At 55.8% G+C, this 23,975-nt stretch overlaps 3 protein-coding genes and 1 non-coding gene across 4 annotated transcripts; 2 read left to right on the top strand and 2 right to left on the bottom strand.

Moving 5' to 3' along the window:
- The first annotated feature begins 1,662 nt into the window (after window positions 1–1,662).
- On the top strand, window positions 1,663–4,472 carry USE1 (unconventional SNARE in the ER 1). Its single transcript, XM_043467239.1, has 8 exons — window positions 1,663–1,815; window positions 2,128–2,177; window positions 2,305–2,383; window positions 2,470–2,622; window positions 3,137–3,149; window positions 3,578–3,605; window positions 3,850–4,024; window positions 4,271–4,472. The coding sequence occupies exons 1-8, from the start codon at window positions 1,675–1,677 to the stop codon at window positions 4,451–4,453; spliced, it is 822 nt and encodes a 273-aa protein (XP_043323174.1). The 5' UTR covers window positions 1,663–1,674; the 3' UTR covers window positions 4,454–4,472.
- A 2,823-nt stretch (window positions 4,473–7,295) lies between these two features.
- TRNAC-ACA lies at window positions 7,296–7,367 on the bottom strand. Its single transcript has one exon. It is a non-coding gene; the product is annotated as a tRNA-Cys (tRNA).
- Window positions 7,368–8,148: 781 nt separating this feature from the next.
- On the top strand, window positions 8,149–10,621 carry OCEL1 (occludin/ELL domain containing 1). Its single transcript, XM_043467240.1, has 6 exons — window positions 8,149–8,420; window positions 8,634–8,810; window positions 8,933–9,132; window positions 9,548–9,713; window positions 9,950–10,003; window positions 10,204–10,621. Exons 2-6 carry the CDS (start codon window positions 8,733–8,735, stop codon window positions 10,324–10,326), a joined length of 621 nt encoding a protein of 206 aa, XP_043323175.1. The 5' UTR covers window positions 8,149–8,420; window positions 8,634–8,732; the 3' UTR covers window positions 10,327–10,621.
- Window positions 10,622–12,631: 2,010 nt separating this feature from the next.
- NR2F6 (nuclear receptor subfamily 2 group F member 6) lies at window positions 12,632–23,377 on the bottom strand. The gene is made up of 4 exons (XM_043467238.1): window positions 22,408–23,377; window positions 18,760–18,854; window positions 14,825–15,409; window positions 12,632–13,366 (listed from the first exon to the last, which is right to left on the bottom strand). Exons 1-4 carry the CDS (start codon window positions 22,689–22,691, stop codon window positions 13,092–13,094), a joined length of 1,239 nt encoding a protein of 412 aa, XP_043323173.1. The 5' UTR covers window positions 22,692–23,377; the 3' UTR covers window positions 12,632–13,091.
- Between the last annotated feature and the right edge of the window lie 598 nt (window positions 23,378–23,975).

Below are 23,975 nucleotides of genomic sequence, written 5' to 3' on the forward strand. Positions count from 1 at the left end.
ATTGAGCCCCTTTGTCTGGGAGGACTTCCATCGTTCCTCCAGCCAACTTCTTTTGGAATTTCACACAAGCGAGGTGGGCTTATTTTTTGGCTGTGCCATGCAGCTTATAGGATCCTAGTTCCCTGACTAGGGATCAAACCCGCACCCCCTGCAGTGGAAGCTCGACCAGACCACCAGGGGAATCCCCGGAAGTGCTTTTTATTGATCCAGAAAGCTGAGGAAGCAGGCAGCTCATGGCAAAGCCACATTAAGTGAGGAGAGCCTGCTGTCCTGGGAGCTGCCTCCTGTCACACATAGCCTCTCCCCAGCAGGGGCTTAAATGTCAGCTGAAGGAGCCATCTGCCTTGGGTGGAAGGTGGGGAGTCAGTCCTGGTGGACCCACTAGAGCCTGAAGCAAGAGCACCACCACCATTACCTGGGGGAAGCTGGAAGCTCCCAGGCTGCAACCAGATCAGCAGTTGTGGGAACTGGTTGGCAGATGGGGTATGTAGGAGTGGGGGAGTTAAAGACCATGACAAACCTGAGCTTAGGTGGCACATGCTGAAGAGGTGGCAGTCTAGTCCAAGGCCACGCAGCTGGGATGGGGCGGCCTGGGATTCAGACCCTGCCCTCTCTGGCTCATGCATGTGTGGATGTGTGCTTTGTCATGTCTGACTCTCTGCCACCCCATGGACTGTAGCCCACCAGGCTCCTCTGCCCATGGACTTTCCCAGGCAAGCATACTGGAGTGGGTTGCCATTTCCTTCCCCAGGGGAATCTTCCTGACCCGGGGATCGAACCCGCATCTCCTGTGTCTCCTGCACCGACAGGTGGATTCTTTATCACTGAGCCACTTGGGAAGCCCTGTCTGGCTCTAGAGCCGCCCCCCCCCCGCCCCGCCCCCATCAATAACCTGGGTTTGAGTTTGGACTCGTCCACTGTACTTATAGGGCACCAAGGCCACTGGTGTGACCTGAACACAGGTAACCTGAAGGATGGGGAGATAGTTGAGGGATGTGCGCCAGGCTTCAGCCCCTGTTAATGTCCCCATCCTCACTCGGAGGGCCCACAGAGGGAGACTCGAACGAGGTGCCTTGACTTCTTGAGAAGGCGGGTGGGGTTCTGCCCACGGGGTTCTGGGCGTTGAGGGTGACCCAGCCACACCTCATGCTCCCAGGTTTAGCTCATGGCACTGCCAGACTAACCGTTTCCCAAGAGCAGAAACAGGTCCAGAAAAAGTTAAGAAACACAAGGCTACGACGGGAGGTGGAGTCAGGGCCAGGGCTGGGATGGGAAATAATAGCCCCTAAGTCTTGGATTCCGAAGTCCCAGGTCAGGGCCTCTCCTCGTGAATTCAAAGACTGCCTGGAGGCAGAAGGGCTCAGAGTGGGAAAAACTCAGGAAGGAGTGGGGAGAGGGGTAGGAATTTTGAGGTGGGAGGAGTAATGAGCACTTCACGCTTTGCATGTGGGTCTCCTGGCACCGAATGACTTGATCCTTTCAACCTTTCCGGAAGAGTCAAGATGCTCGCAAGAATTAGCGAGCGATTCATACCGGAGTAAATGCAGACGGGATGGTGTCTCGCATTGAAACAAGACATTACTTCCGCCACCCTAAACAAGAATGGGACAGCAAACAAACAGGGCACTTCCGACCGGAAGGAGGCCACGGAAGGCACTTCCGCCATCTCTTAAGATGGCGCCGGCGGAAGGGGCGGAGTACCACTGGGTGGGGATGGCAGCGTCGAGGCTGGAGCTGAACCTGGTGCGGCTGCTGTGCCGCTGCGAGGCGATGGCAGCGGAGAAACGGGACCCGGACGAGTGGCGTCTAGAAAAGGTAGGGAATCCCGTGTTTCCTCGTAAACCCCGAATCCAGGAGAGTGGTACCCCCAGCTAGAGGCCACCGGACCCGACTCCCCCGCCCCGCCAGCCAGCCTGGCCACGCCCCTTCCGGTTGGTTCCGGCCACGTCCACCTGCTGCTCTCCCGCCTTCTCCCTGGGGCTCAGCTGGTACCTCCTCCTGATTCTTGGCTCCTCCTGTTTCAACCCCGCCCCCATCCTGGCCTCGCCCCTTGTTGGCTCTGATCTCTCTGAGCAGGATGTAGGGGTTGGGGGAGGACTGGGCTGACACCCCACTTTTTGTCCCCAGTATGTGGGAGCTCTCGAGGACATGCTGCAGGCCCTGAAAGCACAGGCGAGGTGAGTGCAGGCGGCCACAGTGGTTCAAAATTGAGTCTCCTACTGGAGACAAGGTCTCCAGTTCCCGCTAAGAACCTCCCCTCAACTGGGCACAATGGGCTTTCCTTTTTCTCTTCTCCCCTTCCAGCAAACCGGCTTCCGAGGTGCTCAATGAATATTCTCGGAAGGTAGATTTTCTGAAAGGGATGCTGCAGGCAGAGAAACTGGTAAGCAGGGGCACCTCTGCCTGGTCAGGCTTCATGCTCAGCTGGGGCCTGCCCCTCTGGTGACTGCTCTCTTCCTGCTTCTGCAGACCTCCTCCTCAGAGAAGGCACTAGCCAACCAGTTCCTGGCCCCTGGCCGAGTACCAACTACAGCCAGGGAACGGGTACCCGCTACGAAGACAGTGCACCTACAGTCACGGGCTCGGTACACCAGTGAGATGCGGAGTGAGCTGCTAGGCACGGTAGGGCTCCCTCCATAGTCCCCGGGAAGCTTTAGTTGAGGACAAGAATTTGTGCATGGAGGTGGCCAGAACAACAAATACTGTCCAGTGCAGGGACTAGGATACCCAACAGACAGGACCTGGACCATCAGACAAGGCTTCCCAACAGACAGGCATCGTGGCCAGAGCTTTACTAGATGAATAAGAGTTTTGTTACAAGGCAGAAATGGCACATCTACACTTAAAAGCCCCAGAGTTGGCTCAGAGCAAGGTTTGGCCCCTGCCTCACCACACATCAGTGAGTTTTTTTCATCTGTGAAATAGGATGACAGATACCTCTATGAGCACTTTCTGTGGATCTGAAAAATACCCTTCAAAATATGAACCCTTGTTTTCAGTTTATAGATGAGGAAACTGAGCCTCAGAGGTCTTGTCCAGGGTCCTGATTGAGGGTGGGGAGTTTCGGAAAGCAGAAAGGACAGGTCTGGGGGCATGGCATGGTTGGTGATTCTGTGCCTCTCCTTTTTTCCCACAGGACTCTAGTGAAGGTGAGACAGCATGAGCAGAACAGGACTCAAGGCCTGGGACAGACATGTGTCCTTAGTGCCCCACATCCCTCGTGCCTAACCTGGCTCCCACAGGGTGTTCGCAGCCCAGGGAAACTGTGCCCAGGGGCCTTACCAAGTTATACATGAAGGGGGTGCCAGGACAGAGGAAGGGGCCCCAGACTTGGACACTCCCAGCCCAAGGGACTAAGGCTGGCTAGAGGGAAAGACCTGGGGCCTGGGGGAGCCCGGATGAGGAACACTTCCTAGCAGGGAATGCTTTGAAGCCTGACCTAGAGCCCACTGCTATGCAGCAGACAGAATGGGAAATGGCGTTGTGAGTAGCAGACACATCCCGGGCAATGGTCAGGAAACTGGAAAACAGCAAACCAATTCTTCCTTTTTGCCTGCTTGGCTTGTTTTGCTTTCAGAGCCCGAACTGGATGTGAGGAAGAGAACGTGAGTATCTTCAGCCCTTGGGGAGCATTAATTAAATTAAAAAAAAAAAACAAAACACCACTAACCAACAGCCACTTCTGAGGATGCTTTTTCTCAGAAGCCAAAGTGAAAAAGGAGAGACAGCCCCAAGCAGGGCAGTGGCTGGAACTGTAACCTCTAGGGCCCTTGAAAACATGTTGGTCTCTTCCCTCTTTCCCCCACCCCCCGATCTCATACCCACTGGTCTACCCATCTGTGGGGTCAGTGGGGCATCAGGGCCCACACCAAGGGATGAGAAGCAGTCAGCAGCCGAGCTAGACCTCGTCCTGCAGCGACACCAGAACCTCCAGGAGAAGCTGGCAGAGGAGATGCTTGGCCTGGCCCGGAGCCTCAAGACCAACACACTGGCTGCCCAGAGTGTCATCAAGAAGGACAACCAGGTATGAGGACTCTGGGAACCCTAGAGCCTCTGGTTTGGGGCATCAAAGAACGCTTCCCAGAAGAAAGTCCCTATGGCTGGGGCTCAACTGCATGACTAGTAGGAGTTTGGCAGAAGTAAAAAATGGCATTCCCAGAAGAGGAAACCGCACTAGCAAGGGCCGAGAGGTATAGATTTACCCCAATACAGTAGGAAGAGGCGACACTTGGACCCAGTCCTGTTGACACTCTCCCTCCCTCACCCACAGACCCTGTCACACTCACTCAAGATGGCCGACCAGAACCTGGAAAAGCTGAAGACAGAATCCGAGCGGCTGGAGCAGCACACGCAGAAGTCCGTCAACTGGCTGCTCTGGGCCATGCTTATAGTCGTCTGCTTCATCTTCATCAGCATGATCCTCTTCATCCGTATCATGCCCAAACTCAAATAAAGACTTGGCCTGGCCTGTGTCACCTGTCTGCTCTCTGCCCTTCACCCAGCCCAGGGATGATGCCCTTTGGGGTTGGCAACATGATGGGAAGGCCCTTGGAGCCCCCTGAGAGCTACAGAGAGTACATGACCAGGGAAGGAAGGAGGTCAGGCAGCTGGGGGAGGTGAGTCAACAAGCCTGCCTCCCATTTCCACCCCCCACCCCACCCCCACCCCAGGTACCTGCTTCACACTGGACAAGGCAGGGCCCATAGAGGCCCCAAGAACTCCCAATCTGATGAAGTCAGAGCCAAACACATTCCTGTGGAGTCAAGGTAAGGTCTGGAGGGTGGGGGAGGAGTGGGGCCATGCCTGGAGGTCAGCCTGTAGGAAGGGTTGAAAAGTTGTCTCTTTGAGCTGTGAACAACGCCTGGATTCTTGGCCTCCGGAGGAGATGAATTCGATCCAGAGCCAGTGACAAGGCTTGATCGCTCAGACCTTTTGTGTAATAAAGTTTTATTAAAGTATAAAAGAGAGAAAGCTTCTGACATAGACATCAGAAGGGGGCATAAAGAGTGCCCCCTTGCTAGTTTTTGCAAGAAGTTATATACCCATTAGCAAGCTGCTAATTAGAGAAAATGAAACGTCTGAAAACTCAGAGTGGCACCAGGCCCCTCACCCACAACATGCGTTTTGGGATAACACTGGCACGAGGTGAGTCATCCAGGGCCATAAAACAATTGACATGGGGACTTCCCTGGTGGTCCAGTAGTTAACATTCTGTGCTTCCAATGCAGGGGGCCAGGTTCAGTCCCTGGTCAGGGAACTAGATTCCACATGCCTCAACTAAGGCCTGGTGCGACCAAATAAATTCTTAATAAAAAAAAAAAAAAGAAAATTGACACGAATCTTGTAGAAAGGCAGATTTCCAAGCAAATACATAGTTGCACTAACATAGCTGAAGAGAACATTTCCATGAGTAAAGCATACTGGTTTGTTGAACCATTAAGGGTTCTGAGTCTTAGGCAGAACCTACTTACTGAAAGAGTCTAAGGTAAGTACATAGTTCATTACCATAGCTTAAGAAAAACATTTCCATAGAAAAACGCATTGGTTAGCTAAAGGTTTGAGAAAAGTTCATTTCACGTGGAACCAGGTGTCATCATGGCAACACAAAATTTTAAAAGAAACATTTTAATTTTGTATAGAGAAGGGGGAAAAGTCTGACACTTGTAGTTTGTTTCTTCCTGCCACTTAAGAGAGAGAGAAAAAAATGTCTGACAATTGCAACCTATTAACTCCATTTGGGGACCCCTAGCCTTTCTGCCTGTTACCCTCTCAGGGTGTCAGTGCTGGGCTTTCCTTGGGATTCAAAGTGATAATTCAGAGACAAGGCTTAGCCCAGCCACAGCCTAAGATCTCAGGACATTGCAGATGCTTCACACAGTCACTCAGCAAACGAAAGAATAGTCTGGGTGGGCATTGGAGTTGGGACCCTGGAAGGGGTCATGGAGTAAGAGTCCAGAGGAATTATGGGTCCTGGGTTCTGCTTATCCCTACTCCAGATGTCAAGAGCAAAGTCTGTGAGAGGGATGACTAAAGAAGCTTGGTAAGGAAGCGTGGAACAGAAGGTGCCTGTCCCAGACCATCCAAGCAAGAGCATTGTGAAACAAGCATGGAGTTGTCCGCGTGGGCCCCACCCCACTCCACTAGCATAGGTGTGAAACCACCGCTAGTAGCTTTTAAAATTCTGGTGGCAGTTTTTTAAAGCTTTATGAAAGCTCTAGTGGCAATTTTTAAAAAATAGACCATAAGAAGGAGGCTCATGCTTCTGACTCAGAGATGGTTCAGTATTAGGAAGCATGTTAATAGCAATATTAATGCATCAGGAATCAAAATCATAGGGTGAAATGGTACCTTGTACTGTTCACAGCATCCATTACGCAAAGTCTCAATTAAAAATAATGAGCATTTCTTCACTGAACGGAAAAATCTCAAGTCAAAGGCAGTGTTGAGTTTAATGGGCAAATACTAGAAGTTTTACCATCAAAGTGAAGAAACTAAACCGAGGTGGAGTGGAGGGATACTCAACAGTCCACCCATCTCCTCCAATGATTTAATACTGTCTGGAGGTGCTAGTCAATGCAACTAGACCACAAAAAGAAATTGAAAGAAAAGAATAAAATTATTCATAGATGATAAAATTATTTGTCTATATAAAAAGATCCAAGCAAACTAACTAAAACAGCTGTTTCAGTAAGAGAATTTAGTAAACCAGCAAGAGGGTTAATGAATAATTAAATTAATTTTCTATATAAAAAAAGTTGCAAAACATATTGGAAGATCCCATTTATAATAGTAACAGCAAAGATAACATTATCTGGTCAAATTAACACCCTTAGTATATAAAAAGCTCCTAAAAGCCAACAAGAAAAAAAAAAAAGATTTGCAGGAAATAAACAGGAAAACAAATACAAATGGTTTCTGAATTTTCTCACTCACCAGATTAGGCAAGATTTAAAACTTTGAAAGTACACGTCCAGGAAACTGTGACGCCATTGAGGTTGCAAGGGTTGTGGGAAAACCAGTTGATTAGAGCATTATTGGCACAAGCTCACTGAAAAACAACTTGACAATTGATGCTGTTCAGTCGCTAAGTTGTGTTCAGCTCTTTGAGACCCTACGGACTTCAGCACACCAGGCTCCTCTGTTCTCCACTCTCTACCAGAAGTGAAGTGAAGTGAAGCGGCTCAGTGGTGTCCAACTCTGTGACCCCATGGACTGAGGCCTATAGGCTCCTCTGTCCATGGGATTTTCCAGGCAAGAATGTTGGAGTGGGTTGCCATTTCCTTCTCCAGGAGATCTTCCCAACCCAGGGATTGAACCTGGGTCTCCCGCATTGTAGGCAGACGCTTTACCATCTGAGCCACCAGGGAAGTCAGAACTATCGACCAGTTTGTTCAAATTTATGTGCGTTGAGTCGGTGATGTAATGTAACCATATCATCCTCTGCTACCCTCTTCTTTTGCCTTCAAACTTTCCCAGCTTCAGAGTCTTTTCCAAGTCAGTTCTTTTTGACAATATCTTTCAAAATTAAAATACACAGATCTCTTTCCCCCGTGGATTCCGGGAAGTTTCACTTCTAGGAATTTATCCTACATAATCCTCCACAATTTGCCAAAGAAATGTGCACTTGAATCTTTTCTATAGTATTGTCCGTAGTGAGGAGAATTTGTCATTGACTTAGAATCTCTCCGAAAGAAGATACAATTAACTGTGGCCTCTGGGAATAAGGGTGGGTGAGAAATTCACTCTGCGCTACGCTTATTTTCTATTTGAATTATCTAAACATGCCTCCAGTGCTTATTTAAAGAACTATTTTAAAAATACAACCGCTGAGTAAATAGGTAAGTTGGTGCTGTCGTTCAGTCGCTAAGCCTTGTCTGTCTCTCTGCGACCCCATGGACTGCACCACGCCAGGCTCCCCTGTCCTCCACTGTCTCCCGGAGTTTGCTCAGACTTCTGTCCACTGAGTCGGTGATGCTGTCTAGCCATCTCATCCTCAGCCGAAAGTTCTCCAAATAAACTGAGGGTCAGAAAGGGTGAGTCACCGGCCCCAAACACAGCAGCTAGCTGTCTCCGTCAGTCTCACCGTCAGGGTGTGGGTCCACTTCCTGGTTCCCCAGGCCCGCCCCCTCACCGCCAGCCCCGCCCTATATACCGAGGCCCCTCCCCTGACCCGCGGAGCGACCCAGCCAGTTGACTCCAGCCTGTAGTTGATACACCACACGGACTTCGGGAGCGGACCTAGAGTCGGAGCCCCAAACGCTGGGACAGGTGACCCAAGGCAGGAGTGGTTCGTGCGGCCCGCCACCGGACCGGAGATCCCAAGGGTCTTCTCGGGGGCGCTGTCCGTGGCCTCCGCCTAGCCCTGAGGGAGAGATTGCGGGCCGCGCCGGGGTTAACGCGAGCCAATCCTGGGCTGCGCGGTACGTAACGGATTATTTGCATAGCGTTCTTCCGGGTTACGCACTCGGCGGCGGGCTCTGGGGCTCTCTGAGGCCAATGGCGTGCGTCCATGCAAATAAGGGCGGAGATGGAGACTGTGCAGCGGGTGAAGGAGTTGGCCGCTCCGGGAGCCGCCTCCCAGTGAGTCCTCCCACCGTCCCACCTCCAATCATGTCCCCCTGCTGTGTCCACAGTCCGCCCGCCGACCATCCCCGCCACGCGCGGGTCACGACTCTCCCCGGAGGACCCGCACACCGGCCAGGGGACGCCGGAGCGGCGCCGCCCCCAAGCCGATGCCCACCCGAGAGCCCGCCCAGACCCATGGCTCCCGGGGGAATCTGCAGACCCGTCCGCCTGGCCCTGGTCCTCCGGTGAGTCTGAAAGGGAGAAGGGTTCCCAGGCCGAGCCCAAGCATACAATTCTTTCCCCCTGTTTAAGGGATGACGGCTAACCCTCGTTAACTCCAAACCATGATTCCTGCGCATTGCTGCAGCGACTGGTGTCTAGAGGCCCCAAACGCAGCGCTCCCCCAACTGTGTGCCAGCCCCAGTCCGGAGCCCACAGGACAAAGCCCAAGAAGATTGTATTTGAGGATGAACTCCCTTCCCGGGCCCTCCTGGGCGCCAAGAAGTCTCCTAGAGCCGTCCGCGAGAGACATATGCCTAGGCCCCACCCCGTGCCTGACTATGAGCTGTGAGTGATTCCTAATTTCTTGGAACAGGGAAGGGGCACTGAGACTGGGGCTTTGACAAGTGAATAAGAGTTTGGTGGTTTAGTCTCCAAGTCGTGTCCAACTCTTAGGACCCCATGGACTGTAGCCACCCAGGCTCCTCTGTCCATGGTATTCTCCAGGCAAGAATAATGGAGTGGGTTGCCATTTCCTTCTCCAGGGGATCTTCCTGACCCAGAAATCGAACCTGGGTCTCCTGCATTGTAGGCAGATTCTTTACCAACTGAGCTACAAGGGAAGAGTAAGAGTTTACCAAATAGTAAAAAGAGAAGAAGGGCATTTGGGGCAGGGAGCCCAACAGAGACAAAGAAAAGCAAATTACACTGATTGTGGAAGAGTTCTTTCCACTCATACTCTGACCCCCTTTCAACCTGGTAGTAAGTACCCACCAGTGAGCACTGAGAAGGATCGGAACCGCTATGCTGCAGTGTTTCAGGACCAGTACCCAGAGTTCTTGGAGCTCCAGCAGGAGGTGGGATCAGCACAGGCAAAGCTCCAGCAGCTGGAGGCCCTGCTGAACTCACTGCCCCAACCCCGAAGCCAGGTCAGCACCCAGGTGGAAACCCTCACCCTACATCCCTTGCAAGTGGCCTAAGCCTGGCCTCTGTTAGCCCAGTGGGTTCAGATCTCTGGGCCTCTTCCTCCTCCAGGCTGGGTGGGCACCACATCACATGGGCCAAGGTCAGCCCTTGACAAGGTCCACCTTGTCTGAACCTCAGTTTCCCCATCCCTCCTTGGGTCCTGTGCTCCCTGAGCACCCGCTTCCTTCTCCCCTGGCAGAAGGAGGCCCATGTTGCTGCCCGTGTCTGGAGGGAATTTGAGAAGAAGCAGATGGTGAGTCATGCCTCTTGAGTCCTACAGCCTGGCCTTTGCACCCCCCCTCCACATACTCACACTCCCATGAGGCTGGGCACTTGTGCCGAGTTTCATGGAAAGAAAACTGAGGTTCAGAGAGAAAAAGACAAAAGCTCAAGCAGCTTGAGAGGCATAGGCCAGACTGCCACAAAGACTTCCCTGGATCTCGCCCTGCTCAGGACCCCAGCTTCTTGGACAAGCAGGCTCGCTGCCATTACCTGAAGGGCAAACTAAGGCACCTCAAGTCACAGATCCAGAAATTTGACGACCAAGGAGACAGCGAGGGCTCTGTGTACTTCTGAGCGTCCTGGCAAACAGATAGAGGGAACCATCAGAGGGCGGGGCCCTACCCTGCTCTTCCTTCTCTTCTTCCCTCCTGATCTTTGCTGTTACTGCTACCCCACCTGGGGTAGCCATAGCCATGCCTGATTTTAAATGCCTTCGCCTTTGAGGCCTAGATCTGATGGCCCCTCTTCCAGCAAGGCTTCCCAGAACCTGCAGGATCTCCATGGAGACCCCACATCCCAGTCCATCCCCTAGAAGCAGGTCCCGCTCTCCATCCCAGTGGAATAAACATTTATTAAATACCTACTGCCACTTAAAACTCCTGATTTCACTCTTTGTCACCAAAAAATTGTTCTTCCATTTTCCCAAGGAAAAAAAAAATTAAGGATCTGAGAAAGGGATTTGGCCGGGGTCTCTGGGTGGACTGTGAACCCTAGTCTGTACAGGGGGCTCCCTGGCCTCCAAGAGTCTCCAAGAGTAGGAAGCTGAGGGGCCAACCGCTACTGTTACCTCCTCAGCCAGGAGGGTTCCCCAGTGTCCACCCCATGCCAGGCTCTGGGTAGCGTGGATGGAGCACAGGTAGGACCAGGCTCCATGTGAAGCCCAGTGATGGTAGCCCCGGAGCTTTCTTTGAGCCTTGGCCTCCCAGAGGACACGGACAGTTAGGCTGCAGGCAAGGAAGGCAGGGCCAGCCACTGGGTCACAGAGAGGCCTCAGCCCCAGGATTGGTCCTCAAGGAACACGTGTCCTCAGGAAGAGAGCCCAGTGTGATAGAGCAAGGACAGAAGGCTGGACCCCAACGGGTGTCCTGACAAGGGAGGTTCAAGATGTCTTCTCCCTGCAGAAGAGGATTGGGTTTTGTAGGAGCTCAGCAATCAGGCCTGGACAAGCATCCAAGTCTCTGACCGACTGGAAGCAGGACAGACACCACGGTCTTGGTCAGTCCACAGATGTCCTGTGAATCTGAGAAACAGCGCATTGCCGTCCAGCCTGGCTGGAGTGGACAGACATTCACTTATGCACAGGACCTCTCAGAAAACACCTACCCGGGGCAGAAACCAGCCCAGCTGCCAGTGGGAGAGCTTCATCCCATTCCAACCTCAGTCCCCTTCTGGGGACAGGGCACACCCAAGAGACTTTCATTCATTTGTTCCCATCTTCCCAGATGTCCTCCGAGATGGACATGGGGAAATGTCCATCAAAATGTTCCAATGGGGAACATTTTGGAGTGCTGAGGCTGCTTTATGGCTAAGCCCTGGCCCAACCTACAGGGTGAGACCCAGGTTCTTCCCCGTTTTCAAAGGAGCATGTTTGATAAATTTGTCTTCACTTGACAAGCCTTCAGTCAGGGCCAAAAGGTGCCACCCACCACCACCATCTGGGCCCTTTCTACCCATCCCCTAGAGCCACGGTCCTGCCATAAATTCCATAGATGCCTTTCCCACTACAGAACTGGGCCACAACCTTCTGAGGCCAGGATGGCAAGCCCCCTGCTGCCCTGCATCACCCCATATCACCTCAATTAAGTCCACATTTCAAGGTCTGACCTTAGAGGTCTCCATCTTCTAAATGCCAGTTTCTAAAAGTTTTTTTAATTACATGTGACAAAACAATTTTAAACTGGCTCGGGCACAAAAGGGGACGTCTGGGCTCATGGAACTGAAACACCCAAGGGTTTCAGATATGGCTTGATCCAGGGGCTCCAAAAGTATCCTGGGAAATTGGTCTCCTTTTTTGCTCTGCTTTATCCTCCTAATTTCCAATCCTGCCGTTCAATCTCACTGGCCAGCTCTGGGCCACATGCCCTCCCTAAACCAGTCGCTGTGGCCAGCGAAATCAAGGGCTCTATCTGGGCTAAGATCATGTGACAGAACTAGCCCCAAACATTTCTCCCAAGGACACTGGGGCCCAGACACCATGATTAAGGGTTGACCAAAGAAAACAAAGGGACTTCCCTGCCAGTCCAGAGGTTAGGCCTTGGCATGGTTGGGGAACTAACATCTCATAAGCTGTGTGGTGCAGCTAAAAAAAGTAAAACAATCAAGTGCTTAGTCCAGGGTTTGTGTGAATGTACGAGGCTCACTTTCATAGGCCAGAATCTAAATTCAAACCTGAGCCATCTGCTCAGCCCAACTCCTACAGACTCACTGGCTGACCTCTGGCCTCTCCTTCCAGCCTGTTTCTCCACAAAACTATCCCACACAAACAAAGCCCGCAAGTAGGGCTGTTGTTAGGTTGTAGGTGTTCCAGCTGGGCTGGGAGTGGTTCCCCACGGTAGGATGCCTTCTGTGTCACCCCTCCCCCAAGATGATGGAGACTGTACAGGTAGGAAACTTCTTTATTATTGGCCTTGATTCATCCATCATGTAGTGTCCAACATGGATTATGTATCCAGAGGATCAGTCTGGCACTCATCACCCCTGCCTGGCTGCAGCTGCCCCTCCAGTCCAGACGCCAGGAATTTGTCCATCACACCAGAGAAGCCACACCCCCACGAGTTCAATCTTGGGGCACCAAGGGACAAGGCTGTCCTGGGATTGGACCCTCTGTCTCGCCCCTCATCTTGATCAGGGTTTCTGGGGAAGACTTGACTGGAGTCTAGACAAATCAGTCTCTTTTTGGTTTCATTGATCATTTAGAAAACAGAAAAGACAAACATTTCACAGTCTTTAAAAAATAGGAGTCTGAGGAGGGAAGCCAGGGTCCTCTGTCCAGGGGAGGCTCCCCCCCAGAGGCCTGAGCATCCGTGTCCCTTGAGGTCTGCAGACCTGGCCCTGTCTGGTCACTGGCCTGAGCCGTAGGGCCAGTTGAAGGTACTTCCTGACAGCAGCATGTCTCGGATCAGCGTCTCGATGGGCGTCTTGCCCACCAGGCGCATGAAGAATAGCTGGGAGATGAGGGAGGCGGGGACCGCACGCAAGGCAGGGAGCCGCAGCAGCAGGCGCCCAAAGCGCTGGGGCTGCGATGGGTACTGGGCCCGCACGTACTCGGTGAGGGCCACCTGTGCCTTCTCCTGCAGGCTCTCCACATGCGCTGGGTCTGAGAGGCCGCAGGCATCTAAGGGACAAGGGAAAGGTCAGAAGTGGTGGCAAGAGGACACAGGACCCCAGGGCTGACCGGGGCTGGGGACACCACTCAGGGCAGTTGGTACAGAGGAAGGCACTCAAGGGATGAGAGATGGGGCCTAGGGCACAAATGGGGGTATCTAATATCTAAGGCGGTGTTGGTCCCCAAGAGATATTAAGGTGGCCTCATCTGAGGATGATGACACGGGATGCAAGTAGTGATGTCTCAAGGGTGGAGGGGCCCTGACTAAAGCATTTAACAGGGAGACAAGTTCTAATCAAGCTTAAGGAGGAAGGAATTCCCTGGTGGTCTAGTGGTTAAGACTGCACTTCCACTGCAGGGGCTGCAGGTTCAGTCTCTGGTTGGGGAAGTTCTACATGCCAGGAGGTGAGGCTGAAAACACCCCAAATAAAAAGCTCAAGGGGAAGAGGGGGCTGGCAAGGGGACTTAGGAAGAAAAGCAAAGCCTAAAGAGGGATTTCAGACACACTAAATAGACCTGCCTTGTGAGTGAAGGTGACAGGTGAGAGCCCTATGAATGTCCTGGGTAAATAAAGAGGAGCAAAGCCATATTATTGGATAAAAGCCACCTCCCAGAGTAGCCTGGGTCTGGCTCCCGTATCCTTGGTTCCAGGAGACACCTAGTGGGACCTCCTTGCAAAGTACAGAGTCTGCTATGCCACCACTCCCTGGAATAAAGCGGGGCTTTGGCGGTGGGAGGGTTACTGAAGACTAGGAAGGAACTAAGATGCCTCCGCCCCTAGGTGGGAGGGGCTTCAAGCCACACCCCCTACCCGATCCAGCTCAGCTGGGGGTGGCCCCTGGAGCCGGGCAGGTTGGGAGCCCTGGGTCAGTGGTCTCGGGTCCTAGGAATTAGGGAGCGAAGGGCCCAGGAGAGCCCAGAACCAGGTGTCAGAGCACCCCTGCCTTTCATAAGTGGAAGGCAGTCCTCCTTAAGTGGTCAGTAACAAGAGGAGCATCCTGATTTGGCAGATGAGGGTCAGAGAGTTTAGGGAGAACAGAAACCAGTAAGTGATGGACAGAGCCAAGTGGGCAGACCTCCCCTCCCGCGGCCCCCCACCTGTCATTCTGCCGTCAGTGCCCACTGACCACGATGAACACCTTGATGAGGGGGCGAAGGGTGGGGGGTCTCAGGGAGCCTGAGAATCAAGGAGGGAGGCTGTGGGGCCTTAAGACGTGGAGCTGTGGGGGATCAAAATTCTTAGGAAGGCCTGGAATCAGGGGGTGGGGCCATCACGGTGTCAGACCGCCTGCATTGCCTCCCCCACTGTCCCCCAACAGCGCTAAAGGTGCATGCAGGGACGCAAGTCTGGCTAGCTGTAGATCAGGAAGTGGAGAACTAACGGGGTCAGGGTCAGGAGCTAGGTCTCTCCCCTCCCCCACCCGGCCCCTCCCACGGCCAGAGCCCCCCCATTTCAGGGCGTCTCACCAGGTGTGAAGAGCGCGATGGCCTTGAGGCAGCCATACTCCGCGGAGTCGACCTGCAAACGGCCCAGTTTGTCCACCTGTTCCTGGAAGGCGCGCACCTGGTCCATGAAGGCCACGGCACGCTCGGCGGCCATGGGCGCGGCATGCAGGCCGGCAGCGGCCAGCAGCGGCGCCGTGTGCAGGGGCAGCGCCGCCTGCGCCGCATTCAGCACGAAGAGCTCGCTCCAGCTGAGGCGCAGCAGCGCCACCTGGTCGGCCACCGGCAGCTCGGGGAAGAAGGGCGCGTGGCGCGCCCACTCCACGGTGCTGAAGAGCAGCCGCGCCGCCAGCTCGCACACGTTGTCGATGCCCAGCACAGCGCCCGCCGCGCCGCTCCCGGCTCCAAAGGCGCCTGCGGCTCCGGCACCGAAGCGCCCGGCCGCCGCGGGGTAGGGCTCGGCACGCAGCAGCTGCGCGATCAGCTCCGACACTGGCTGCCCCGGGAAGAGGTCTCCGCCGGCCACGGCCAGCGCAGAGCCAGGAGGGCTGCCCGAGGAGGCTGCCACGGTGCCGGGTAGCGAGTGCGGAATTCGGCCGCGCTGCACCGCTGTGAAGGGGAGACAGAGATTGGGGGGGGGGGGGGGGGAGAAGCGGGAGCAAGATTGCCAGCCCCGCAAGAAATGCGGAAGGTACAGGAGAGGGAGGAGGGGAGAGGGAACGGGGGGAGGGGGGCAGGGATCAGGAGATGGGGAGTGAGGACACGGGAAACCAGAGAGGGGAGAGGGGGGTGTGAGGAAGGGGGGGAGGAATTAGGGGGAAAGTAGGTACCCCGAGTCACGGGGTGGGGCAAGTAGGGAGGAAGAAAGGTTGGAGATAAAATGATCAGAGGGTTACTCATTCCCTCCACTCCAAGCCCCCCAACTCAACCTTTCTCTGAACCCCCAATCCCTACCTCATGGGCACAATGCTTGTTGGGAGGACAGAGGCCAAGGTCTTGCACGCCCCACCTTGCTCCACCCTGTGCCCTCAACCTGAGGTCAGTCCAGCCACCATCAGACTACTACTTTCAGAGGAGGAAGGGGGCGGGGGGGAACCATCTCAGGTGGAAATGGGACCACTGGGTGAGGGCTAATTTAATTCACACATATCCCCCTCCCCCTCTTCTGGACTGTGAGCTCCCCTCTGCAGCTAGGGAAGCCAGACCTGTCAATCATATCCTCATCTGTCAATCATAGGAGTCTAAGAGCTGATAATGGGTCTAGGGGGGGCAAGCATCTTCCTAGGACATGGGCACATAGCCAGCCTACCCCTCAAACAAGTGATCAGTAGGGGCTGGCACTGATCTCTCCTATGGAATTAGGATATTTCTCTACCTCCCAGCCCCACCCTCCAGGTCATGGCCCCCTAGAGCAGCTCTCATCTGCCTGGGCCTCTGCAGTGACCTCAGTGTTAAGGATGAAATACTGGTCAGCAGCAAAAAGTCTGTTAGCGAAAAGTAGTGTTAGTCGCTCAGTCGTGTCCGACTCCTTGCGATCCCACGGACCGTAAGGCTTCTCTGTCCATGGCATTCTCCATACAAGAATCCTGGAGTGGGTAGCCATTCCCTTCTCCAGGGGATCCTGACCCAGGGATTGAACCCGGTCAGCAGCAGGTGCTCAGTAAACATGAGATTCCATCAGCAGCTTTGCCTGTGATGGGGAGGACCAATTGCTGGCCTTGGCCAGTGTCCCCAGGGATCAGGTAGGTGAGAAGAGGAAAGCTGAGGTGCAAGGAAGAAGGATGGCTGCATGCCAGCCTGGCCTGTGCCACAGTGGGCGGGGTGGAGGGGCTGACTGGGCTGGGTGCCCGGCAGAGACTAATTAATGAGCTTTAATGAGGTGGCATGCCCGGTCTCATCACCCCCATGAACTTCTGGTCAACCCACCATGGAGCAGAGCGGGAGAAGTATGAAAGTGGAGCTGAGGGCTAGCAGAACTGATCAGGGAAGCAGGGTTCAAGCCTTATCCCATGTGATTTGAAGTCTCAGGAACCTCTAGTCTGTCAAATGGGTGTAGCCGGGTTGAGGGCCGACAATGAATCCCAATCACCCTCTGGCTCACTTGGTTCTAAAGCCCACTGCCATCACTCATCCATCACCTGGCCACCTCAGGGTCTGTGCATTTGCTGTTCCTGCTTCCTGAGAACCCCTTCCCCAGCTCTTCCCATTAAGCCCAGACTGTGTGGGTTCAAATCCCAACCACAATTAGATTGCTCTCTGTACTCTTTCCCCACCCATGCAGTTGATAATAATCATGACGATGATAACCCCAATCACTGAATTAAGCGAGAATGTATCTAACTGGCTTGGAATAGCTTTTGGCACATGAAAGTAAAAGTGAAAGTCGCTCAGTCGTGTCCGACTCTTTGGGACCCCATGGACTACACAGTCCATGGAATTCTCCAGGCCAGAATACCGGAGTCGGTAGCCTTTCCCTTCTCCAGGGGATCTTCCCAACTCAGGGATCGAACCCAGGTCTCCCACATTGCAGGCAGATTCTCTACCCGGTGAGTCACAAGGGAAGCCCAAGAATACTGGAGTGGGTAGCCTATCCCTTCTCCAGCAGATACTCCCAACCCAGGAATCGAACCAGGGTCTCATATTAAGAGCTAAATGGATAGTAACTCAAGCCAAGAAACATTAAGCACCTTCCATGTTTTAGAACCTGGTGTAGGCCCTGAGGATGTGTCAGAAAACAAGACAGACAAAAGTTTCTGACCTTGAGGAGCAGACATTCTAATGGAGGAGCAAGCAAACTATAAAGCAAGATAGATGGCCTGAATGAAGGGGTTGCAAAGGGTAATCAGGAGGGGTTCTCGGAGGAGGTGGTGTTTCAGTAAATCTTAAAAGAAGGTGAGGGAGGAAGCCATGTAGGTGTCTGGGGGAGGTGTTCCAGACAGAGGGAACCACCTGTGCAAAGGCCAAGAGATAGGGCTGTGTTCAGGTCATGATCTGAGATTATTACTTCCACCTCGAGACTTTGAAGATCTGAAGCCTGGATTTGATGTGGATTTTAGGTCAAATTCACAAGTGGAGACAAAATCCAGGTTGCGGGGGTGGGGGTATGGGCAGTCACCCCCAACTTCACATGACCAGAGAGAGTGATCAGATGATCTTAAGAGAAAGACTCTGGCAGCTGTTCCCAGCTTCTTTCACAGAGGCTCAGCAGAGAAGAAACCAACAGTAGAGCAGGAGAGACTCAGCTTTTAGACACAGAAAAGAACTGCCAGCCTGGCTCATAAGAGTCCAGGCAGTGACACGAAGTCCAGCCTTGGGGCCGTCATTGAAATGGGCCAGATTCTGCTCCCTAGCCGAGTGCTTCATGTAGAAGTCTACATGTTCCACCTGAATTCTAAGAGTGATCGGAGTTCTAGACCTAGCTGCCCTTTGCGGATCCACCCAAGTCCCCAGGGCAAGGACAAGAGGCTGGGCCTCCCTCTGACTCCCAGCACCCCCGGTCAGGCGGAAGGGTGAGCTGCCCTTTGCCTTAGTCGGGTGAGTTCCTGCCTTGGGCAAACACAAGGCAGAGGGTGGAGGGAAAGCAAATCAAAAAAAAAAAAAAGGTACATCATTGTTCAGAAAGTGGTGGCCAGGCTAGAGGGCAGAGGATTACCGGGGTTAACTTCAGGTTCTCTGCCCCTGAGGCCGGGTTGGGAGAGGTGGTGGCGAGAAAGGTTCTAACATGGGCCAGAGTGGGGGAGCCCCTTGCAGCCCAGTTCTGCCTCAGCCACCAGGCGGCCACAGATAATTGGATTCCTCCAGCCCAGGGCCAGATCGAGGCCCATGGGATCTCAGGATCGGTGGTAACGAGGTTAGCAGGCTCCAGACCCCGCCCTCCATGGCTCCCAGACCCCGAGAGAGGGAGCAAAGGGCAGACCACTTGTTCACCCCCTGCCTGCCCCACCCCAGCGGGGACTCACCTTCCTTCCTCATGCCCACCCGGAAGCACTTCTTGAGGCGGCAGTATTGGCACTGGTTCCGGTGATGCTGGTCGATCTGGCAGTCACGGTTGGACCTGTGGGCATGCAGAGGTCACCAAGGGGATCACCATGACACCTACATTCTGGCCTGGGAGCCACCAGGACCACCCCCCATCCCTACCAACAACCTGGGCTGGGCAGGTGACCCCAAAGTGGCACAGAGGTGTGCAAAGAGGAAAGGACAATTTGGGGGAGTGGAGACAGATGAAGAGCAGTCTGTGGCAAAGTGCATTAGCATGCCAGGGAGGGTTATGTTGGAACTGGGTTTTGAAGGATGAATACAAGTTCCCCAGGTGACCAGAGGCAGTTCCTGGCAGAATGACAATGATAGCCAAAAGTTTTCCAGTTTCATTTTACTTGGTCCTTGTCAGGCCAGGGGACAGGGTCTTTGTCCCCAGGGCACTGTGAGAACAGAGAAGGAACAGGGTCACCGAGCAAGACTTTGTGAGTTGACTTAAGAGACTAGAACCCAGGCCAGTCCTCTATGGTGTCACAGCACCATGGGGCCCCAACATTACTGCCTGACACAAGGCCACCATCAATGTATAAACAAACAAAAGAGTGAATGAATGAATTCCTGTACCCCTCGAAGATGTCAAACCCCTCCTCTAGAAAGACCATCCAACACCTAAGGGAGCCCAAGAAGCTTCCTCCAGGCAGTCCTCTGGGATTGCTGGTGCCTCTTCCAGGGATGGGACATGTGGCCCCGCCCTCTGAAACAATGAGTTCCGTCCAAGGTCAGCTGCAAGTTGGAAGGTTCAGGCCTTTGTTCTTTCAATGTCCCCAATGCCCTTTTTCCCCTTGCCCCCGGCTCTATGTTCCCTCCATATCTCTCTCCTCTGAGCCTTTTGAGGCCCAGGCTGAGGGCTGGAGTCCCAGCTGGGCACCAATAGGGTACTCAGAGCCAGTCACAAAGGAAGACAGATACTTAACGAAGTTGAAAAGTCAAACACATCCTAGCTGCGGACACCCGAGGCCCGACCCTCGGGCAGTGACTTCTCCACTGAGCCTTGGTTTCCCCATCTGGAATCGGGGGGCCAGAGGCCAATTCTATACGGGATGCACTCATTCTGGAGAAAACTGGGAGTGGGGGTGGGGGAGGGTGTCAAGACTTGGGCCCACCTGGGAGTCCCAGTGGCCAATTTTGGAGAGGTGAGGCTCCAGAGGGCCTCTGCGTTCTGCAGCACCAGCCTCCGAGCCCCCAGGAAGAGGCCCTACTGGGGCAAAGGGAGCTCAGGCAGAACCAGAACAAAGCCCAGCAGGCAGGCAGTGGGAGGGTCCTGGGCAGCCGGGTGGAAACAGCCAGGCCTGGGGCAGGCAGGCAGGGGCCTGGCTCGGGTCCCCCAGACTTCAGGGGTGCCCTGAACCTTCTGCCTCAACTTCCCCAGTTGTAGAGTCAAGACAGATCTTCTGTCCCTCCAGATGGGGAAATAGGAAGTTCTACCTGTTATCCCACCTAAACAGCACATGCTTTGCCAGACCCCACAGTCCAACTCTGCCTTCTCCCTGGGCTTCTGGCTTTCAGTCCAATTTGATCATTGCCCTCTTTTGCTCACACACCTTCTTCCATGGTTCCCCATTACTTTCACTCAAGAATTTCTGACCCACTTGGCTCTAACTTCTCCTATGCCTGGGTGGTCTCACCTTACATCACCCTTACATCACTGATCCCCAATCCTGCCCACTCAGTGTTTGCTGGAGCCACACTCTCTGCAGGAGTGCCCTTCGCTTCTACCTGCTAAACCCCTCATGTTTCAAGGTCCACCTCCTGTGGCCTTCCTCTGTGACCCTCGGGCAGAGCTCCTTGTTCCTCCTGGGACCCCAGACCATCCCTCCCTCTGGCCCAACCCAGACCCCACAGACTAGGACGCCTGTGTCTCACTGTGTCTCCCTCAAACTGGGAGAAGGCTGGGCTTGGAACTGGGGTCTTTTCTAGGGTGCTGGTATCAAACCACCCACGTCAGGCCCTGAGGGGTCTTTGTTGATTCAACCTGAGGCTCAATGAGAAGCAGTGACTTCTCCCGGTCACACAACACAGACCTTCTAAAGAACCTGCTGGTGCCAAACCAGGCCCCTCTCCCTGGCCTTGGTGCTCCCACTCTAAGGGAGCATCTAGGACCCCCAAACCACCTGAGCCCCTCCCCTGCCCTCCCTAAAGACCCGGCCAGAGAGCACACAGTTATTCCAGCAGCAAGAATGAGGCCAAACTCTGGTGGCCCAGTTAGCATTGGAGGAGGGAGTAAGCCAGCTCCGCGCCATATAGAGCCACCCCCAACAGGCCAGATCTGGGGCCAAATCCCTGCTTCAGGTACCCAGGACCCCACCCAGTGGCCCTGCCAACAAGCCCTCCATCAGCAGCTCCCCCTGGGGAGGTCCTGACCCAGACTTGCCTGGTCCCCCCACCTTCCCAACCCCACAGCTCCCTTGCTAAGCCCCAAGTGGGCAGGGTCTCTCCCTGGGTGACCCAGGGCAGGTGCCAAGAGCTTTCTGGGCCTTAGTTTTGCACATGTGGAAAATGGGACCCTCCAAACTGGCTCTGCAGAGCCCAAGTATGTTCCTGGAGGATGCAGAGTAGGGGTTTGTCAACAGAGCAAAAGGGGACTCAGCAAAAAGTGGTGGGAAAGGGGGGTCCTAGACTGGACACCCAGTGCCAGCAGCTTCTCCCTTAGACCTAATTCCCCGGGCGGGAACCAGAAAAGCTAGTGAGGTCACACCCGGCCAGTGGGGACTCCAACCTAGGATAGCCCAGGGCTGCTTCTTGTAAACATTCATCCCCACCCAGTCTCAGAACCGACAAAAGTTTCAGGGATTTTCCAGGATCCCAGTTCTGCACCTACTCCTAGCTGGGGGGGTGGGGACGGGGGTGGGGGGGGGGTGGCGTAGAGCGGGGTGCGGGGCTGGAGCAGCCAAGATGCGGTCAAATCCAGCCGCCACCTCGGACCTCTCACATCAGTTTCCGGTGACCCAGGGCCCAGAGAGCGCCCAGGGGGATTCCCCCTGAGGCGCAGGCCCAACCCCCAAGGCAGAAGCGCCCCCCTGCCCCATGCGAAGGAAGCCGCCCTGTGCCACCTAGTTTCGCTCCAGCCGCCGCCTCAGTAGTCAGGGCGACTTTGGAAGTGATATTTGACCCCAAGGGCGCGCCGTATCGATCCGCGCGGCCGCAGACAATGGCCCCCGGACGCTGTGAGCTCCACAGTCCAAGTTCCACGTTCGATCCCCACCGGGTCCCCGGCGCGCCGAGGTTCCCAAGGGAAGGGATGCCCTGGGATTAGGGACCCACCCCTGACAGCACCCCAACCCCTCGCCGCGCAGAGCTGACCCCTCTCCGGAGAAAAGGAAGGGAGGAAGGAGGAGCGAGTAACTGGGGCGGAAGCCGCCAGGGACCACCTGATGGGGGGGACCTGCACCGATACAGCGCCGACTGTATACACAATCCCAGGAATGTGATGGAGAGGGGGCGAAGGACCTGTGCCCCGATCTCAGACGGGCAGTAGAGACCCAGGGAAGGTCAGCGCCAGGCCCAAGGTGACCGAGCAGGTCAGAGGCCCGGCCCGGGTGCCGGCGGCGGTGCGCAGAGAGGGGGCTCACCGGCAGGTGTAGCTGAGGTTGCGGCGGATGCTCCGCTTGAAGAAGCTCTTGCAGCCCTCGCAGGTGAAGACGCCGTAGTGCTTGCCGCTCGACTTGTCCCCGCACACCACGCAGTCCACCTGCAGCCCCGGCCGCTCCTCGTCGCCTGGCTCAGCGTCGCTGGCGGCACCGGGGGGTGAGGCCGAGTCTTCCTCCGCCGCGCGCGGGTAGCCGCCCGCCTTGTCCACGCCATTCGTGTCGCCGCCGCCCCCGGGGCCGCCCCAGCCGCCGGTCACCATGGCCATAGCCCCCGGGCAGCGGGGCCGGGGCGCCCCCTCCGCGTTTCTCCCTCGGGGCACCCCTCTAGGCCCGGGGGACCCTAACCGGCGCGCATCCGGTCCCGGTGCGCGGGGGTCACCCGGTTGCACCCCCCAAAAAAGTTTTGCAGCAACTTCCTGCGGCCGGTCCGCGCGCCCGGGCGGAACTGGTCGGGCCGGTTCCAGGTCAACTTTCCCACGCGTGCGCGGGGCCGGGCCCCGGACCGGGGGGGCGCGCTAGAGGTGCTGGCCAGGGGCCCCGGGGACTCGCGCCCCGCCGCCCTGGGGCCCCGGCGGGGGAGCTCGGGCCATGGCCCGGCCCAGGCAGCGCAGGGGGTGCCCTCCGGCCTGGCCGCCGCTCGGCCAAGGGCTGCGGCCAACTTAGCGGGCTGCCATCCGAGCGCGGGAGGCCGGGGGGAAAGTTTGGCCGCAAGTTGCGCGGCCGCCCGCGGCGGGGGGGAGGGGCGGCGGGCGTGCGCCGGGGCCGGTCACCGCACCCCCTGAGTCCCCCAGGGCCCCCGGCGGCCGCTCGGGGCCTGCAGGACCGCGGGCCGGCGCTTCCCGAGCTGCCGCCCCCGCTGCGGCCGCGCCCGCCCGGCCTGGGCCTGTGCCTGAGCCCGAGCCTCGCTCTCGCCGCCGACCCCGCGCGCCGGCCTCGCGCTGCGGCCGGTTTGACACACAACGTTCCATTCGCGGGGCGGGCGGGGGGCGGGGGCGGGGGCAGGGGCGCGCGCCGCGGGCTGGGGGCGGGCGCTCGTTGCCCCGGCGACGGCCGCCCTTATAAGGACATGGGTGGCCGTGCGCGGCGCCCGGCGCCCGGGCCGGCGGGAGGGGCTAGGGCGGAGCGCGGGGCCGCAAGGCCTGACCCTCCTCCCTCCTCCTCCCTCGCTCACCCCACTCCCACCCCCGTCCTCGCCCGGCTCCAGCCTTAACCCCTGCCGGGCCGCGGCGGGAGCCTGGGCCACTGCTGCCCTCTGCCCTTCCGCAGCCTCGCCAAGATGTCTCTCTAAGGCCCTCCCCTCCACCTCCGGCCTTGGAAGTTGTGTAGCTCAACCGCCCTCGAGGCGCCCCTCGGCACCACCCCCTTGCATTCCCGGCAGAAGCAATAATGGGGGGCCGGTTGCACCGGGGGGCACGCCCCTGCGCAGTACACACACACACACACACACACACACACACACACACACACCACACACACCCCCCTGGGGCATTTCTTTGCACAGTTGCATGATGGATTGTGTTTGCTTCCTCTTCCAGAAAGTCGCGGCGTCC

Source organism: Cervus canadensis, chromosome 4 (genome assembly GCF_019320065.1).
Source record: "Cervus canadensis isolate Bull #8, Minnesota chromosome 4, ASM1932006v1, whole genome shotgun sequence".
In the NCBI taxonomy this organism is placed as follows: Eukaryota; Metazoa; Chordata; class Mammalia; order Artiodactyla; family Cervidae; genus Cervus; species Cervus canadensis.

Coding starts and splice junctions, on each gene's coding strand:
- OCEL1 (XM_043467240.1), top strand. CDS start 8,733: ATGCCCACCCGAGAGCCCGCCCAGACCCATGGCTCCCGGGGGAATCTG. Junction 8,811..8,932: donor CGCCTGGCCCTGGTCCTCCG/GTGAGTCTGAAA, acceptor GCATTGCTGCAG/CGACTGGTGTCTAGAGGCCC. Junction 9,133..9,547: donor CCCGTGCCTGACTATGAGCT/GTGAGTGATTCC, acceptor TCAACCTGGTAG/TAAGTACCCACCAGTGAGCA.
- NR2F6 (XM_043467238.1), bottom strand. CDS start 22,691: ATGGCCATGGTGACCGGCGGCTGGGGCGGCCCCGGGGGCGGCGGCGAC. Junction 18,855..22,407: donor AACCTCAGCTACACCTGCCG/GTGAGCCCCCTC, acceptor GCATGCCCACAG/GTCCAACCGTGACTGCCAGA. Junction 15,410..18,759: donor GGTGGGCATGAGGAAGGAAG/GTGAGTCCCCGC, acceptor TCCCCTTCACAG/CGGTGCAGCGCGGCCGAATT.
- USE1 (XM_043467239.1), top strand. CDS start 1,675: ATGGCGCCGGCGGAAGGGGCGGAGTACCACTGGGTGGGGATGGCAGCG. Junction 1,816..2,127: donor ACGAGTGGCGTCTAGAAAAG/GTAGGGAATCCC, acceptor TTTTGTCCCCAG/TATGTGGGAGCTCTCGAGGA. Junction 2,178..2,304: donor GCCCTGAAAGCACAGGCGAG/GTGAGTGCAGGC, acceptor CTCCCCTTCCAG/CAAACCGGCTTCCGAGGTGC.